This window comes from Lacerta agilis, chromosome 15, assembly GCF_009819535.1.
Source record: "Lacerta agilis isolate rLacAgi1 chromosome 15, rLacAgi1.pri, whole genome shotgun sequence".
Lineage (NCBI taxonomy): Eukaryota > Metazoa > Chordata > Lepidosauria > Squamata > Lacertidae > Lacerta > Lacerta agilis.
In genome coordinates this window covers 28,080,044-28,099,065 of record NC_046326.1, presented here as the reverse complement: position 1 = coordinate 28,099,065, position 19,022 = coordinate 28,080,044, and the positions used below count along the sequence as shown (strand labels likewise).

General features: G+C 47.7%; 1 protein-coding gene and 1 long non-coding RNA gene across 2 annotated transcripts; both read left to right on the top strand.

Annotated features, from left to right (window-relative positions):
* The first annotated feature begins 612 nt into the window (after window positions 1-612).
* LOC117060168 (C-C motif chemokine 5-like) lies at window positions 613-4,168 on the top strand. The gene is made up of 4 exons (XM_033172333.1): window positions 613-786; window positions 2,307-2,345; window positions 3,097-3,199; window positions 3,987-4,168. Exons 1-4 carry the CDS (start codon window positions 714-716, stop codon window positions 4,072-4,074), a joined length of 303 nt encoding a protein of 100 aa, XP_033028224.1. The 5' UTR covers window positions 613-713; the 3' UTR covers window positions 4,075-4,168.
* A 3,542-nt stretch (window positions 4,169-7,710) lies between these two features.
* Window positions 7,711-9,000, top strand: LOC117059949. Its single transcript, XR_004427963.1, has 3 exons — window positions 7,711-7,834; window positions 8,446-8,490; window positions 8,907-9,000. It is a non-coding gene; the product is annotated as an uncharacterized LOC117059949 (long non-coding RNA).
* The last annotated feature ends 10,022 nt before the right edge of the window (window positions 9,001-19,022 follow it).

Genomic DNA, 19,022 nt, shown 5'->3' with positions numbered 1-19,022 from the left:
AATCCAGCCTGGAAGTTATCAGAGCATGGTCAAGTCATCTCTCTCCAAAGGTCCTTAGCTCAGTGTTTTTCAACCACTGTTCCGCGGCACACTAGTGTGCCGCGAGATGTTGCCTGGTGTGCCGTGGGAAAAATTGAAAAATTCAAGAGAATTACTTTATATATAGTCAATATAGGCACAGAGTTAAATTTTCTAACATTTTCTAATGGTGGTGTGCCTCGTGATTTTTTTCATGAAACAAGTGTGCCTTTGCCCAAAAAAGGTTGAAAAACACTGCCTTAGCTGGTGGATGCATTCCACACCTGCTCATGGAACACATAAATCAGCTATCTACTTCGGAAGCATCTGAACTGTTTACACAGAAATTCGCAAGTTTGGTCAGAAAGTGGATCTGCTGCAGCAGCAGGTTTGGTCCACAAAAGGGCTCTTATCAGCCTCCTTGTCAACAAAAGGATGCCACAGATGATAAACCCCATGTTGGGCCCATATCCTACCTCCCTATCTTGGGTATCAAACCCTCACTATCTCTACTGGCATAAGCTGGAGGGGAAGCGGCAATGCTTCCTACAAAGCCATTGTCTCATGACGTCAGCTCTGCGTTCTAGATTTTGGGTAGCCAGAATCCTCTATAAAAAGAAATCTGGGGGAGCCTCGGGTACCCAGGACTGAATAAACGAAGAAGTCTGGGAAGTGTCTCTCCATCTTCATCTGCCATGAAGCTCTCTCTGGCTGCTCTCGTCTTCCTCCTCCTCGTGGCCACCTTTGCCCTGGCTGATGCCTCTTCAGGTGAGTCAAGGGTGTCTATCCATCCTCCTCTCCTCTCCTCTCCTCAGGCACAGGCTGTAGGTCAGCGGAAGAGCACCTGCTTTGCTTGCCATAGGTTTCAGGTGTGACTCCAGCATTTCCAGGTAAGGCTGGTAAAGTGCTCGCTACCTGAATCCCTGGTGAGCAAATGCTCGCCAAGGAATGATGCTGGTACAAGAGACGGAACAGGGCTCTGACTCAGGATAGGGCAGCATCCTGTGTGCCTGAGATTTAGACCCTGTTTTACAGCTGAAAGGTGGGCAGGATGGCTTTCATCATTAGGTTGTAATAATTCTAGAGAGGGGCTGGTGGGGTGGGAAGGGAGAAAGTTGCTGGAAACCACAGGAGGGGAGAGGGCTCTTTTGCTGAAATCCTGCTTGCTGGTTTTCCATAGGAACTGTTCCTTCACTGTGCAACCAGGATGCTGGACTAGGTGAACCATTGGCCTGATCCAGCAAGCTACTTTTATGAGAGAGAGAGAGAGAGAGAGAGAGAGAGAGAGAGAGAGAGAGAGAGAGAGAGAGAGAGAGATATTTCTACAATACTTAGAGAGTAATAATAATAATAATAATAATAATAATAATAATAATAATAATAATTTATTTATACCCTGCCCATCTGGCTGGGTTTCCCCAGCCACTCTGGGTGGCTTCCAACAGAACACCAAAATGCAATAATCTATTAAACATTAAAAGCCTCCCTAAACAGGGCTGCCTTCAGATGTCTTCTAAAGGTCTGGTAGTTGTTTTTTTCTTTGACATCTGGTGGGAGGGCGTTCCACAGGGTGGGTGCTACTACTGAGAAGGCCCTCTGCCTGGTTCCCTATAACTTGGCTTCTTGTAGTGAGGGAACTGCCAGAAGGCCCTCAGCACTGGACCTCAGTGTCCGGGCAGAATGATGGGGGTGGAGACGCTCTTTCAGGTATACTAGACTTAAAAAATATTTAAGTGCTTTATAACGGCTTTTAAATAAATTAAACTAAGATAGGGCCTAGCAATGGGTGATGATTCCGTCACATTCCCTCTTTCTTTGTTCCACATTTTTCCAATTGTCAGGTGCGTTTTCTGCATTTCCACATTGATTGCCCATTCTCATATTTAAAAGCTCTCATGAAAATTCATCAGCTTTTTAGAGAAAGCTCCGAATATACACATTTTTGCAGAGTGCGTACTCCCTAATGGGGCCAGAGGGGGCATCCATTTGGCTCTGTGGTGCCAGGGTGACGGGTTCTAGAGCTGAAATGGCACAGGCCCCAGAGTGAGTCTGCCCACCCAGACTGGTCTCTGCATCTCCTCACAAGGAGATACACAAGGTGTATTGAATTTGCAACCTTCTGAAAATTTAAAACTAAAATTTAAAAAAGGGGGGAAAGTACCTCACACAAGTCACAGGCTAGCAATGAAAGTTTCACAGGGCAAATCCCGTATCCTTGGCAATGGGATGGTGGACTGTTGAAAGCGAGACCAACCTATATTGAGCCGCCATTCATTTCTTTCCATCAGGGGAAGACACCAAGGAGACCCAGAATGAGGCTCGTGATGGTAAGTCTTCCTTGTCCTCCCTCCTCAACCATACTCAAAGGGGAAGCTGGTGCCAGACTCACATGGGCAGTTCCTTCTCTACTCTGTCCTAAGAATGCTGTTCAGACAGCCATTTCATAGAATCATAAAACTGTAAAGTTGGAAGGCACCCCAAAGGTCCTCTAGTCCAACCCCTGCAATTCAGGAATCACAGCTACAGCACCCCTGACAGGTGGCCATCCAGCAGAAAGAAAGCTCAATTGAAGGGGATCCCACCACTTCCAAGGGAGCCTGTTCCACTGTAGAATGACTCTTACCCTCAGAAAGTTCTTCCTAACATTGAGTCGGAATCTCCTTTCTTGTTTTTTGAATTCATTGGTTTGGGTCCTCCCCTCTGGTGCAGCGGGGGGGGGGGGGAGCTTGCTCCATCTTCCATGTGACAGTCCTATCACCATATTTCAGGCAAAGGTGGCCACAGTTTTTAAGGCTGTCCCTGCTGCCCCAGGCTGAGCCTGTTGTGTGGGAAGCAGCATCCATTTCAGGGAGATTTGGGCTCCTTTCCATGAAGCATCAGTTCAGGTGGATGGGGGGAGGGAAGGAGGCCCATTGCAGCCCTCCCCAGTGAACCTCCCTTGATTGGAAGGAGAAAGAACCCTTCCCCTCTCCAGGAGAGGCTGGGGACTTCACAGAGCCTTTATGAATACTATCCCCCTTTCACCTTCCATGGTACAGAAGCCACTAAGCTGTTCCAATCCTCACCTCTCCTTCACAGGCTCAAGCCACTGCTGCACAAAATATGACAGGAGACCCATTCCACTCAAGCTCCTGGTTAGCTATGAGTATGCAGGCAGTACCTGCCCCCTGCCGGCTATCATGTAAGTAGCAGCAGGTTTGTTTTTTAAAACAACCAAACAACCAGAAACCTCTGCACGTTCTGCATGTTCCAAAGTAACAAAGGGTTTTCTTTGTTTTCGATTGTTCGTCTCGTCGCTGAGTTGCAGCCAACTTCATGTACTTGGCTGATGAATTGTACAAATCCAGCCCACCAGCAATTCTCTTGAGTTAAGGTGCACCTGGGTACATCCACCCCATTCATTGAAAAGACACTCATGCCACTTAAAGAAAGAATCTTGAGAGGTTTAGTTTATCCCTTGCAGAACTACAGTGCCCAGGACACTTAAGAAATCACAACTCCCAGGATTCCTTGGGGCAGAGCCAAAACTGTGAAAGTGGTATTCAAAGGGCATGAAGTGTGTGAGAGCAGAGTCATTCCTAAGTCTTCTAGTTGTCAGAAGGTCCCTGGATGGAATCTCCTTTCTGCCCTGAGTTGGACAAGTTGCCTTAAGACCCTCAACTCTGATTGGATTATGTTAACCATATTTATATTATAACCCTCTATGGAGCTCAAAGTGGTGTATATGTGGCTCTCCTGTCCCCATATCATCTTCACAACAATCCTGTGAGGTAGGTTAGGCTGGGAGACTATACTGGACCCAAGAGAGCTTCATGGTTATGTGGGGATTTGAACCCTTGACCCCGGGTCCTAGAGGGTGAATGTCGGGACCAGACCTCAGCACCACCTCAGTCAATCCCAAGGCAGAGAACAACCTTTTGCCCGGCCTTGACCAACTTGGAACTAAACAGACATTTCACCTTTTGCAGATTCCTCACAAAGGGGAACAAAAGGATCTGCACCAACCCCGATGATCAGTGGGTCAAGGATCGCATCCACAAACTACCCCCGCCATAGAGACAACGTCCCTCCCCATCCTTCTCCACAGGAAGAAAACAGAGTCCAGGGCTCAAGCTGCTTTGAACGCCAGAAAAAAACAGACGTGCAAAAAGTGAAGCAATATGATTAAAGGGAGTGATGCTGATCATGTGCTGAGTGCCTCTCATTTATAGCCTCGCAACTGAAAATGTACATTCCCAACCCTTTCGTCCTGGCCAAAAGCAGAGGTGGAGAGCTGGGCTGGGCTGGGGGTTGACTCTCAACATTTCACCTCATATCTCCATATCGAACAGGGCAACATGGTATCCTACAGAAGTCATTGGACTAGAACTCCCATCATCCACCTTGACCATTGACCACGATGGCTAGAAGTTGATGGGAGTTGTAGTCCCAACTTGCAAACCAACATCAAACTTGAGGTTACGTGAAATACATTCATAAACACACACGACGTAACCGGCTGCACATAAATACCGGTAATGCTCTTCAATATGTTTCTCACAGTATCAAATATTTCTCTCATACAATCAGCATGTAAAGATCAACAAAGTAAATAATAATAATAATAATCTTTTTTTATTTATACCCCGCCCTTCCGATTTAAAAACCGGGCTCAGGACGGCTAACAACCAATATAAAACATTGATAAAAACGACTTTAAAAACAGCATAAAAACAGCATAAAGTTCAACATAAATGTAGCATCGCCAGGGCTAATTGGCCAAGTTAGTCCTGCTAGGGCCAGCAAGGAGACCAAGGAAGAGTTTAAATGTGGGGTCTCAGAAAGGTTTCTTCATAGAAAAAGGGAAGGGAAAAAGGAATGGAGGATCAGGATAAAGTGAAGGCTTGGCAGAATAGCTCTGTCTTACAGGCCCTGCGGAAGGAGATCAAGTCCTGCAGGGCCCTAGTCTCGTGGGAGAGAGCATTCCACCAGGTTGGAGCCATCACTGAAAAGACCCTTGCCCTGGTGGAGGATAATCTGGCTTCTTTAGGGCCTGGGAACCTTAAGAAGTCCCAAGCAACCAGTTCATTCATAAAGTCCAAATATAAGCTACCGGTAGTTTCTAATCCACACATGCCTCTGTGTATTCATAAGGTCCAAAGAATCCAGATGGGAGCTTGCTACAGTTCCACGTCAAGGATTTCCGGAATAATAGCCTTGTTTTGCCTGGGCTTCGTCGGTTGTACATGTTTCGTATGATGTATATCAAGATTATGGATCTCATGACATAGTGGTTACTGCAACAACAGCTGCCTTTCCAAGGAAAGCTGGGAATCTGGCCAGTAAATGGTGGAAATGGGCACAGGAGGCAGGGCTAGGACCTAGGTAAAATCCAGCTGCCAAGGAAACATGACTACCCAAACCTGGAATGGGCCCAGGACTGCAGTCTCCTCCTCAAATCTGACCAGGGTAGCATGGGGGGGCATGGGCGTACCCAAGGGGGGCAGATGCCCCCCCTAGAAGCAAGCTACCCCCCCCCCCAAGCGAAAATGATCGGCGTCCGTTTGAAGTAGACCGGGACTCCAGGGTAGAGCCGACAGCTGAACAGAGCTAGGAAATAGCCCTGCAGTTCCTGAAGCTGCCACTGGGGGCGCAGGGAGTCCTCAGCCCCACCAGAGTCGGTGGAGAGCGGCAGACCTGCTGCTGGAGGTCTCACCCACTCGCCTCAGCCTTGGGGGAAGAAGCCCCCCCCCCGCGCTGGCTTCCTGGCCATGCCGACTGCCGCCTCTTTCCCTCCCTCAGCCTTGGTTTCTAAGAGAGTTTGAGATCTCTCACATGGCAACCCGGGGGGAGGGGACCCTTCCCCCAGAGCCTTTTTGTCCTTGACACCCCCCAAGTCCTTGCCATGGGGCTCCCCGTTTTGCAGGCACAGGCACAGGCTTCCCCACCCCAGTTGAACTGCGTCCCCTCCCTCCCTATTTTAAAAAATATTTTTAAAGAGTCCTCTTCGGTGTCAAAATCAGTGCCCTCCTCTCCCGCCTTTATTTTGCACATCGCTTCCTTAACACTGCGAGGCCGGCAAGGAATCCCTCCCCCCAACACTGCAAGCCACCACCTTTCCATTTAGGAGATTCTCTCATATAATTGATCCTCGCACACTTTTTTTTTCTTATTTCATGCTGTCCTGAGAGCAGCTGGCTGCTCATATCACAGCCATGTCGTCATACCTTCCAGTTTTTAAATTTGCTATTTGAGAGAGGAGAGATCTCCACTTTGCATGTAAAGAATTTCTCTGAAGGAGACAACTCCTGTTTCTAAAGTAAGTTGAAAGGAGAAGGGTAGCAGATAGGCTTTAAAGTGCAGAGACTGAAGGAATGTAATCATAGAGTTGAAAGGGACCCCCAAGGGTCATCTAGTCCAACCCGCCACAATGCTATCCTTAATGTTGTTTACATCTCTTTCCCCCCTTCACATGGCTTAAAGACACTTGTAATCAGATTTTGGGGTTGATCCACTGGGGTTGGATCAGTATAAATAGAAGAATACAATTCTATATAAAGGAGAAATATTCCATGTAAATTGGCACACTTGAATTTAAGCATGCTTTACAGTCAAGGCTGTAGGAATAAACCAATTTAAATGCTTCTATACTGTGTAAAGTTGGGATTTTACCCTCAGGACTGGATTGAAACGGAAGTTTTGAACAAGTTTTCTTCAAACCCAAGAAAAATGATATGAGTATAAGACATGTAACTAGAATAAAAAAAAATTTCCAAGCAAATCATTGTAATAAAGCACTGCTATAATTATATATAATTTTCTTAACATTTTGGTTTCATTCACCTTTTCCGTGCTGAAATGTCACAACCTGAGTGACCATGGCTTGCCCCCACCCCCAGTTATGATGCTGGGTACGCCCATGTGGGGGGGGCTCACTTTTTCACCCAGATGCTCCCAGTCTATACATATTAGGATGTTTCTAGTCATCAGCAAAATTCTAACCAGTCCTGACTGGGCAGAGGAGGAATTCAGCCCTCCATCTCTCAAAGCTCTTTGGGTAGGGGGCTGACAGAAGATAACTCTCTCATCCTGGAGAAGGAGCCTTCAAATGATTTATACCTTCTGATACTGAGCAGAGTCACAAAAGGTGTGTGTGTGTGTGTGTAAACTTCAGTTTTATTTTGGTGTTTAGAATATGTGTTTCTGTATAGTGCACCCCTCCCACTCCTCTCCCAGCTCTCAGAGTCCTTAAGGTCATGACATCCTCCATTACACCCACAGCCTGGTTGCTACCCATCCATAACCCTAAAATGGGTTATTTTTCTCAGGAGCTTGTTCCAGCTGCCCTTTGCTTGCTTATTGCCCTGATGTTCTCCAACCCTCCCCTGATGCTTTTGAAGCATCCAAGTTCTTTGTGGGTTTTCTCAGAAAGCGGATCTGCTGCTGCAGCAGAGTTGGTGCACGAAAGGGCTCTTATCAACCCCTTTCTCGAGGTGCCGCAGATTATGGGCCTCATGATCGGCCCATAAACTGCCTCTCTATCTTCAACATCAGCCCCTCAGTATCTTCATGGAGTGGAAACTTCACTGCTTCATATAAAGTCATTTTCCCCGTGATGTCACCTCCGCATTCTAGAGACACAAATCTTGGGTAGCCAGACTTGTCTATAAAAAGAGACCAGGGGATCCTTGGGGTACTGAGCATTGAAGGAGTCGAGGAAGGAGCCTGGGAGGGTCTTGAGTCCTCCCTCCATCTCCACCTGCCATGAAGATTTCTCCAACTTCCCTCGGTTCCCTCTTCCTTGCGGCCACCTTGGCCCTGGCTGCTGTTTGCCCATGTGAGTCTGCCCTTTTCTTCTATTCCTTATTTTGAAAATAGTAGTTGTTGTAGTAGTTGTACAGCACAGGCTGTAGGACAGCAGTAGAGCACCTGCTTTGCTTGCCATAGGTTTCAGGTGTGACTCCAGCATTTCCAGGTAGGGCTGGTAAAGGAAGGCCTGGACAGCAAATGCTCATCAATGCATGATGATAGTAAGAGAGACAGACCAAGGCTTTGACTCAGAGGTGGCTTCCCTTTGGTTATGTAGCCCCAGGGCAACTGGTCCTCAGTGCCTCTGTGGTGCAGGCACCAGAGTGAGTCTGTTCGCCCAGACTGGCCTCTGGATCTTAGCAGGAACGGAGGGGACTGGTGGGGAGATTGCAGGGATTTCCAAATGCAGAGCTGCAATGTTGGCCCACAAAAAAGGCATTTGTCTCACCCAGAGAAAGCTGCCACAGGATTTCCTTGTTTTGCTCGGTGAAAAAGCCATCCTAAGAAAGTCTCACCCAAGTCATAGGCTAGCAACAAAAGTTTCATGGGAAAAGATTCCCATATCCATGGCTGTGGAACAGTGGACAGTTCATGGAGAGAGGAACCCATAATGACCCTCATCTGCTTTCTCTCTTTCAGTGGAAGCTGCCAAGGAGACTCAGGATGAGGCTCATGATAATACCAGTAAGTCTTCCTTGTTGCCGCCTCCTCAGCTATACTCAAAGGGGGAGCTGGTGCCACACACACAGAAGCAGTTCCTTCCCTACTCTCTGTCCTGAGGATGCTCTTCACACGACCACTTCAGGCAATGCTGGCCACAGTTCTCAAGGCTGTCCCTTGCTGAGCTTGTTGTGATGGAGGCAATGTCCACCAAAGGGGGCTTCAGACTCCTTTCCATGAAGCATCCATTCAGGTGGGTGGGAGGGAGGTCCATCCCAGCCCTTTCTAGGGACCTTCCCTGGATCACAGGAGAGACAGTCACTTTCCCCCTCCAGAAGAGCAGCAGGCTGGGACCTCCAGAGCCTCTGTGGGCATAATCTCTCTTTCCTCTTCCACACTACAGAAGCCACTCAATTATTCCATTCCCTCCCTCTCCTTAGGAGCCCACTGCTGCCTTACATATGCAAAGAAACGAATTCCATGCAAGGAAATAAAATCCTACGAATGGGCACCCAGCACATGTGCCAAGCCGGCTGTCATGTAAGTAGCAACAAACTTCATTAGATGAAGGGGGGCACAACTCTGCATGTTGAAAGTAGAAAATGCTCAGGGCTGTTTGTTTCAAATTCTTGGACTGGTCCTTGAGTTGCAGCAGATTTGTGCAGATCCGGCATACCAGCAACTCCCCCAAGGTAAGCTGCAACAGATCACATCCACAGCTGACATTGAAAGTGCCATTTCATAGAATCATAGAATTGCAGAGTTGGTAGGGATCCTGAGGATCATCTAGTCCACCCCCTGCAATGCAGGAATGTGCAGCTGTCCTATATGGGGATCAAACCTGCAACCTTGGTATTATCAGCACCCTGCTCTAAGCAAGACAAGAACCTTGAAAAGTGTAGTTTAGGCGACACAGAGCTACAGTTCCCAGCGCCCTAGAGAAACCACAGTTCCCAGGATTCTTTGCACGGAGAGCCACAAGGACTGTGAATGTGGCATTAGAGGTCCAGAGTAATCCCTAAGTCTTGTACCTGTCAGGTGGTCCCTGGCTGGAATCTCCTCTCTGACCTGCACTGGCCATGTGGCCTTTGGGAAACACCAGGCCCCCAACTCAGCATTTAGATCTCTCCAAGGAGCTCAAGGTGGTATACAGTGGTACCTCGGGTTAAGTACTTAATTCGTTCTGGAGGTCCGTTCTTAACCTGAAACTGTTCTTAACCTGAAACACCACTTTAGCTAATGGGGCCTCCCACTGCCGCTGCACCGCCAGAGCACGATTTCTTTTCTGATCCTGAAGCAAAGTTCTTAACCTGAAGCGTTATTTCTGGGTTAGCGGAGTTTGTAACCTGAAGCGTATGTAACCCGAGGTACCACTGTACGTGGCTCTCCCCCTTCTGTATCACCCTCACCACAACCCTGCGAGGTGAGTTAAGTTGAGAGACTAGGACTAGCCCAAAGTCACCCAATTTAATGGCTGAGTGGGGATTTGAACCTTGATCTCCTGGGCCTGAGAAGGTAAATGTCAGGATCAGTTCTCTTCCCTGCAACCCAGTTGCACCCCATCAGTCCTAAGCTGTGGAACCTCCAAACTGCTTTTTGCCAGGTTCTGACTGAATGGACACTAAGCAGACCATTCCCTTTTCATAGAGTCCATCTGAAGAAGAAGAACAGGAACATCTGTACTGACCCCAGCAAAAAATGGGTCCAGGAGATCTTGAAGTGTTTTCCACCACCATCATAGAGACAACATCCCTCCTGCTCCCTGCCTCCTCCTCCTCCTCCTCCTCCTCCGGAAGAGAAGTGGAATCAGGTCTCAAGCTGTTTTGAATGCCAGAAAATCAGGCTTCTGCTATATGATTAAAGGGAGTAGTTCTGAGCATGTGCAGAGTGTCTTTCTTTTAAAATTGCATATTTGAGTGTTTAGTTTGCAAGTATGGGGGATGCTTAAAGGTCAGCTGGAGTCATGGCCCTTTTGAGTTTTGTCCTGTATAAAGTCAGAGACAGAGCGGAGGGCTAGTAGGGGTGGGGGCTCAGCATTTTCAACTCAGGCAGCGACAGGAAGAAAAGCTCCCCCCAGCTGGAAGCCCTTCTGAAGCACACTCCAGATCCTTACATCCTTTTCATTGGGAGAGGTGGTTATTTTTTTTTAAATGCAAACTCATATTTATAGTTTTGCATGAAATAAGATCTGAGCCTAGACAGAGGTGCCAACTTGAATAAAGTTTTGGGAGGGGAAGCAGATACGCCCTGCCTTGCATAATTCATCACATGACATGCTGCACGCACGTGCACACACACAATTTGAATGGCAATGTTCATCAACTTGAGTGGGGCTCAAATATTTTATTGAGGGGTGTGGCTGAAGGGACATTGGCCCCTAGGATTTGGCTCCTATGGCCAGGAAGATCTTGCTGCTACCTCCAGACAGGTGTGTCACTCTAGTGTGTCTATGGTTAAAAGCACCACTCCCTCTAACTGTCAATCATCGCATTGATGTCACCCATTGGCTAAAAACACTGCTAGGTGGGAGCTGACCCATATCACACAATCGTTTGGAAAGCGCCTTAGCATTTTGAGCAAGGGCAGCCAATGTGATGCCCTCTGGATGCGGGCGGTGCTGTGGTGTAAACCACTGAGCCTCTTGGGTTTGCCGATCAGAAGGCCAGCGGTTCGAATCCCCGTGATGGGGTGAGCTCCCGTTGCTCGGTCCCTGCTCCTGCCAACCTAGTAGTTTGAAAGCACGCCAGTGCAAGTAGGTACCGCTGCGGCGGGAAGATAAACAGCGTTTCTGTGCGCTCTGGTTTCTGTCACGGTGTTCCTTTGCGGCAGAAGCAGCTGTTGGACTACACTTGCCATCATCCATCCTGACCATTTGTCACAGCTGGTAAATGTCGATTCCTTATCTCTCCCTGCCTGGCCACCAACCTGGATGGCTTTAAAATAGGTTTAGAGATATTTATAGAAATAGTTGTGGCGATCACACAGGGTCCCCGGACCTTTCACAGTCTATTGATCCCTGTGCCACCACAGCGCTTTGCTGCCACCAACCAGGATCCCCCCCTGGTAATCACTGTCACAGTCAGGGTTTGTATTTGAACAAAATAATAAGTGTTCATTTAAAATATCAACAAACTTAGGATATTAGTTACAATAGTATATATTTATTCTTATCTCAGCCCTGTCTTGATCCTACGCTCACCACTCTACCTCACCACCAACCCTCACCATCACCAACCACCAACCAACCGTCTCAGTCAACTGCCCTTAACCAACTGCCTAACACCAACTCCCTTTTTTCAGCTGCCCCTAGCTCCTCCTCCCTCTGTTTATTGGTCCACCTAGGGTCAGCCACTTAACCCTTTACTTACTCCTGCACTTTCATATATTCCCCAGGAAGGGGCAAACGCCACAGTAGTGCTTTTTTTTTTTTTTAAGGGGGCACTCAAGGGTACGCAGTACTGACACCTCTTTTTGTTGTTGTTAAAAAGTGTGGCACTTACTGTAACAACTTCATGGTGAGTACCGGCAGCTATTGCTCTAGAAAAAAAGCACTGATGGAGAGGGTGATTGATGGCTGCTAGTCATGATAGTTATGTTATAGTCCAGATTGCTATGTTATGCTCCCTCTGCCCCTGAATAGCCAGAAACAAGGGGAACAACAGCAGAGGAGGAGTAGTGTTGCCCCAATGTGGTGCTCTTGGGTTTCCCAGAAATATCTGGTTGCACAATCTAAGCTGGTGGCCCTCCATCACTACATTTTCCTGGAGGAACATGCTCCCTACTTTAACTGTTCTTCTTTATCATCCTCCGCTCCACATTTTTCTAAACTCAAAAGCAATGTTGCAGCCTTTCCTTCGCATCCTGTCTCTGTTTCATGGGGTGCCAGTCCCTTGCCACCCCCTCACTGAGGAGCTGCGTAGGCAGAAACTGACCTCCTTCTCATGAAATTTCCTTCCTGGAAATGAGCTTAATCTTTCAATTGCACCCAGCTTCCCTTTTCCATTAACAGCAGACCCGTTTGCCACTATGGTATCATCTCCTCAGTTCTGGAGATAGAAATTACATAATCACAGACCACCGAGTTCATGGAAACTCGTCTTGATGAAACTGAAACAAGCCCAGTAAACAAAAGAAAAGAAAATGGAAACTAGTTTATGAAGGTTGAAAGCAAGGAGGGTTACAATGAAGGTTTCAGAGCAGGGACTTCAAATGACTTTTCTCCATGGACCACTTAAAAATTGCAGAGGGCACTACAAGCTGCCATAGCGATTGCAGTGCTCTGTATTAGGTGCTCTCTGGCTTCTTAAATTTATTGCCTTGTGTTTTATTTAGTTTTATTTTTGCTGATTTATCCCGTCATTTTGTTCCCCACACCCAAATATTTTATTGTTTTTATTTATGCAAGAAGCAACCATCAATATTCAACAGTTCCCACCCCACAGAAGGATCAGGTGCCTATTTAATTACACTTTGTTGTTGTTGTTCAGTCGTTCAGTCGTGTCCGACTCTTCGTGACCCCATGGACCAGAGCACGCCAGGCACGCCTATCCTTCACTGCCTCTCGCAGTTTGGCCAAACTCATGTCAGTAGCTTCGAGAACACTGTCCAACCATCTCATCCTCTGTCGTCCCCTTCTCCTTGTGCCCTCCATCTTTCCCATCATCAGGGTCTTTTCCAGGGAGTTTTCTCTTCTCATGAGGTGGCCAAAGTACTGGAGCCTCAACTTTAGGATCTGTCCTTCTAGTGAGCACTCAGGGCCGATTTCCTTGAGAATGGATAGGTTTGATCTTCTTGCAGTCCATGGGACTCCAAAGAGTCTCCTCCAGCACCATAATTACACTACATAATTAATTACACTTACTTTTTTAAAAAACCAATAAACCTGAAATGACTTAAAAGATATCATTCCACAAGTTGCTATATGTCCTCAGAGGCCTACCTATAACAGTATTAAACTATGGAACTCACTTCCACCAGAGGTGGTCATGGCCACCAGCTTGGATGGCTATAAAAGAGGATTAGACAAATTCATGGAGGAGGAGAGGGCTATCGATGGCTACTAGCCAGGATGGCTGTACTGTACTTTTCCTCCTTAGCTGGAGGGAAGCAATGCTTCTGAATAGATGGAAACCACTGCCGGGAAGAGTTGCTTTTGTGCTTGAAACCTGCTTGCTGGTTGCCCTCAAACATTCGGTGAGATCAGGATGCTGGACTCGATGGGCCACTGGCCTGATCCTGCAGCCTGTTCTTATGTTCCTGCAGGAGAGCAACACCAAGTCTCCCCACCTGTGATTCTCAGACATTCAAAGACATGCTACCTCTGATTGGGGAGATACAAACAACTACTAGCCCTTTTGACTAGTAGCCATAGCTAACATCTTCAGTCCACCACCAGGAATTTGTCTAATCCTCTTTTAAAGTCATCCAAGTTGGCCATCATTACCTCATGTAGGAACAAGTTGCCGCCACGGCCGCACGACGTCCGTGGCCAGTGTAGGGAGGGCCAAAAGACTGGACACAGGAGACTGATGCAGTATTAGGTTGAATTAGGCCACAACTTTATTGATTACAGGGAAGAGTCAGTTTGGGAAAGCGTTGGGCATGTTATGCAACCCTCTGCAGTGCAGAAATCACAGCTAAGGAATCTTTTCCGTCAACAAACTGTTGCACTTGTATTACCCCGCTCACCATTTTTCTGAACTGGAAAGCCCCAAGTGTCGCATCCTGCCTCTGTATTGTGGGGTGCGGGTTGCTTGCCATCCCCCAGTGTGGGGCTGTGTTTGTGGAAACTGCTCTCCTTCTCATGAAAGGTTCGCCCTGTGAAATGTGCCTCATCCTACACATCAGCCTCCTTCAATCGCTGCATCTTTTGATTATGCCCAACTTCCCCTTTCTGCTACCCATGAAATGATTTGCCCCCATGACATCATCTCCTCAGTTCTGGAGAAGCTTTGTGTGTGTCCTCTCTGCGCCACGCCCTGTGACTTCAGCCAAAATCCTATATAAGAAGAGACCTGGAGGAGCATTAGGTACTGAGCAGCTGAGAAAGCCTTTTGGTCAGTCCTCAAATCTGCTCCTCGTCGCTAGACAACATGAAGATCTCTCTGGCTGCCATAACTGCTCTCCTTGCTGTGGCCTTGTTCTCCCTGGCCACTGCTGCCCCAGGTAAGTCAATTCAACTCCTCGTCTCTCTCCACATGATTCTCCTAGGAGATTTGGGACACTCACCAGGGGCTTGTGGTGCCTTTTCTTGGTCCTTTATGGGCTTGGGGATGCTCTAAAATGAGGCATACTTAGTGGGTGTAGTACAGGAGCTTGTTTTTTGGGGGGGGATAGAGCACTTTGAAATGGGGAGACATGATGAGAGGCATCAATCTCTTCATCTAAAAAGAATCAAAAAGTTTCATGGAGAGCAATGTCTGCTGTGACCTTCAGCTGACCTGGAAACCTACTGGAGTTGTCAGTGCTTGTTCTGAGGCATTGATTGTCCTGTGGTTGGACATTAGCTGAAATAAGGACATAAGAATGCAAGAAGAGCCATGTGGTCCAAAACCCTGTTCTCACAGTGGCCAACCAGATGCCACAATGGGAAACCCACAAAAGCAAGTCTTCCCTCCTGTGGTTCCTAGCAACTGATATCCAGAAGCATTGCTGCCTCCAACCACGGAGGCAGCTCATAGCCATCCTGGCTAGTGCCCTCCATGGAGTCATCTAACCCTCTTTTAAAGCCATACAAGAAGGCCATCACTAGGGTGGGCCATCTCAGGGATGTGCCAACCAGTTCATTGGAGAGGTGGCTCAGTGCCATGTTTAATGGGAAGGTGTTTTTGGTTGAACACGCCCCATTGATGCAATTCATTAACTGAAGATGTGGCGATGGAAACATCTTATCTTAGATGGTGGGAAGGAAAAGACATAGACACATCCATGCAGCAGGCGGGGGGGGGGGGAGGAAAAAGAAGTTGTTCCAACAGTATATAAAACAGTATTTATATTTGCGTTTATAGCAGTAATTTCTGTTGTCACCCACCCCAGGACCTTATGGTGAAGGGATAGGGTAAGAAATCTTAGAAATGAAATGAAAAATTTCGAGGCATGACAGCTACATAGAACCCACATGTTAGGAGGGCCATGCTTCTCTCCCTCCCCCCCCCCCCCAGGCATTCCTATGAGATCCTGTTCGTTTCACTGGGGCTTCGTCAGGAGACCTTCCTTGGAAGTAGTACCCCATCAAGCCCAGACCCATCTGTAGCCCCTGTGTCTTGTGGTTGGGTTACCCATGACAGCTTTTCAATAGACCGAGGGCCACATTCCCATCTTGGGGGAGGGGGTTTCACATACCCAGAGGTAGTGAGTATGGCCAGAAGCAAAGTGGGGAGGAGGGGAAGCACTGGATATGCCTCTGAGATTCGTACAGCAAAATACATCCCAGCCACACACAGAAAACCAGGGTGTCCCATCCCCCCCACCTCCAGTCTCCAATTCTCTTCCCCTTTCTCCATCCTGGCACATAAGAGCCAGGTCCAGGGAAAACTCTGAGGGCTAGATAGAGACTCACGATGGGCCACATTCAGACTGAGGTTCCTAATTGCTGCTATTAAATATAAGGGATAGAGAAAGGTGGGGGGTTGCAGTCCAGTCAAGTGAATGATGGTGCCTCTGGTGATAACTACTTTGCATTTAATACATATATTAAATTTAGTCAATAAATCACAGTACCTGGGTTTGATGGGCTCAGGGATGCCCCAAAATGAGGGACCCTGAAAGATTCTGTGTAGCACAGCAGTTAAACGCAAGAGGTTCCCCCCCCCCCCGCACAATGGAAATTTGGTGATAAGAGTATGGTGAAACAGGTAGACAGGATGAAGGGCATCACACTTTTTATTAAAAGGAATTAAAAAGGCAGTGCTTTATTCGGGGAAATGTGTGGCAGTGATCTTGTCTAGTAGACTTCAAAGCCTACCAGAGCTGGCAGTGCTTGCTCCTTGGCCTTGATAGGCTAGGGTTGGGCACTCAAGGAAGGTGGAGAGCAGGGACTGGTAAGGGGAGGAGAGTGTGGTCTGGGGAGAGTTCTGAGGGAGAGTCCTGAAGGGCCACATTCAGCCAAGCCTGAAGTCCCCCACTCCTGCTTTTAAATGCACAAGCCTCTATGCAGGACCAGTGCTAGGGTTTCTTGCGCCCTAGGCAGACCACTTTCTGGTGCCCCCCGCCAAAGCTTGCTTTAGCGGGAGGTGGGGGGTGGTGGAGAGGCAGGCAGCAGTTTCTCCGCTGTAGCGGAGAAGCTGCTGCTCGCCTGTCCCGCCGCCCGCCCCCTGCCAAAGCCTGCTTTAGCAGGAAGTGGGGGGTGGTGGAGAGGCAAGCAGCACCTCTCCGCTACAGCGGAGAAGCTGCTGCTAGCCCCCCCGCCCCCCGACCAAGCCTGGCCAGCGCCCCCTCCATTTTGGCGCCCTAGGCAATTGCCTAGTTCGCCTTAATGGACGCGCCGGCCCTGCCTCTATGGACAGATAAGATGGGGGGAACCCTCTGGTCAAGTGGATGATAGTGTCTCTGGTGATAGCCACTTGGTTTTTAATGAATTTAGTAAATAAATAACAATACCTGCTTTCCCCACCTCTTACAGCTGAGGCGGATGCAACTCCCTGCTGCATACAGAATTCCAAGAAGGCATTCCCAAAGGGTAGGGTGAAGGATTATTTCTACACCAGCAGCAGCTGTCCTCTGCCTTCCGTAGTGTAAGTTTCAGAGTCTGGGCAAGAGTCCAAAGAACAGTGGGTAAACTTGGTTCAAAGGGTGAAAGGTGAAAGATGACGACGACGAAAGGTTCCAGCATTTGGGGGGCTGTTTTGAGTTTGGGGGAGACAGTCCTAGAGGAGGAAGACACACTGAGAAAATCACGAGTAGGTCTGAGAGATACGGAGGAATTGTCACCAGGGAGCCAAGATGGGTTTTGTCTTCCCACTTAGGGATGGTAAAAACTCTCCAATTCAGCTTCTGAGTCAGTCAATTTTTCAGGGAATTTGTAGACAAACGTTGCATATTACTCATAATCCATGCATTTATGGAAGCAATAGGTTGTACTTTTGTACATTATCACCATTAACACAGACATATTTGTGTGTGTGGTTTTGGTGGGAGAACTGGATTGAAAAATTTAGAGAAGTGCACATTTTAAAGGAGAGATGCAATTCAGTGGGTGTTTTGGTTGGGAATTTGGTGGGACTCTTATTACATTGTGAATAGGAGAAATTTCTCCCTCCTCTCTACGCCCTGTCAAGGATGGGCCTGGTGCCTTTTAACGTGGGAGGGAAACTCCCTGCCTGTTTCCCCAGATTCAACAGAAGAGAGGTCCTCACACAAACGGAGAATTCAAAGAGCATACTCGGTGACAGATTAATGATGTCTGTTTCTTTCCCTGACAGGTTTATATTCAGCAGTGGGAGGTCAGGCTGTGCTGACTCAAATGCTCAGTGGGTCAAGGATCTTGTGTCATATCTAGATAGTGTTATGAATACTACAGCCATTCCTGCCACTACCACCAGCGCATAGACCTCATGAGGAAAACGCAGCCCGGATCTCAGCAACCCCTTTGCCACTTCAATGGGCCTCCCCTCTCTCTTTCCCCACCTCAAATTCTGGCCTTTTCATCCAAGGGATTCTCTGCCCATCAAGCAGACAAGCCTTCTGGGAAAAGCTCTCCCAGAAAGTGGTCCCCGAAGTCGGCAAGTGTCCCTTTCTTAGCTACTGGAATGATGTAATTTACACTGTTTGAGGTTTTTTTGTTCACATAAAGAATCATCTATTTCCAAGCAGCAAGTTCGTCCATTTTGTTGAATTGTTTTAGCTTCAATTGGACTTTGAATAAAAGCGCAATTAATTGTCCTCGTTTTGAATTCCATTGTGGTATTATCTTACTTGGTGGGGTCATGCAGACAGCTATTCTGAATTATGCTTTTTGGAGGGTAGGGTAGGGGGTGTTGGGTATGCGTTTATGGAGCCAAGGGGGGCAAAGGCCCCAAACGGGTCCTCACCGTGGAAGTGCAGGGCAGACCCCTGTTCTCAAACACACATTTTCAGGAAGGAGGGAGCCTGGAAAACTGAGGCCAATAGCCCTGACAATAAATGAGGTTCTAACCAAGAAGCTCAGCAGGGAATGCTAAATTAAGAGTTCCTAAGGTGCTGAGCTTAACATCAGGCCAATGGCTCATCTATCCCAGCATCCTGTTCTCACAGTGGCCAACCAGATGCCCCCAATAGTAAACCCGCAAACAGGACCTGAGCACAAGAGCAACTTTCTTCTCCATTCATTTTCTCAATCCTCTTTTAAAGCAATCCAAGTTGGCAGCCATCACGGCCTCCCATGGGGGCGACCTCCATAGATGAATGCTGCCTGGAGGATTTCTTTTCTGATCTTCTAACAAGAACATGTGCTTTGTCTCTAAGATTGGACTGGAAAGTCCTTCTGGACTGTGATGCATTGTGGTTTAATCCCCCCCATTTTGTTATGTTTTCACTTTTTTATAATAAATCAATAAAATTTAAAAACCACCACCACCAAT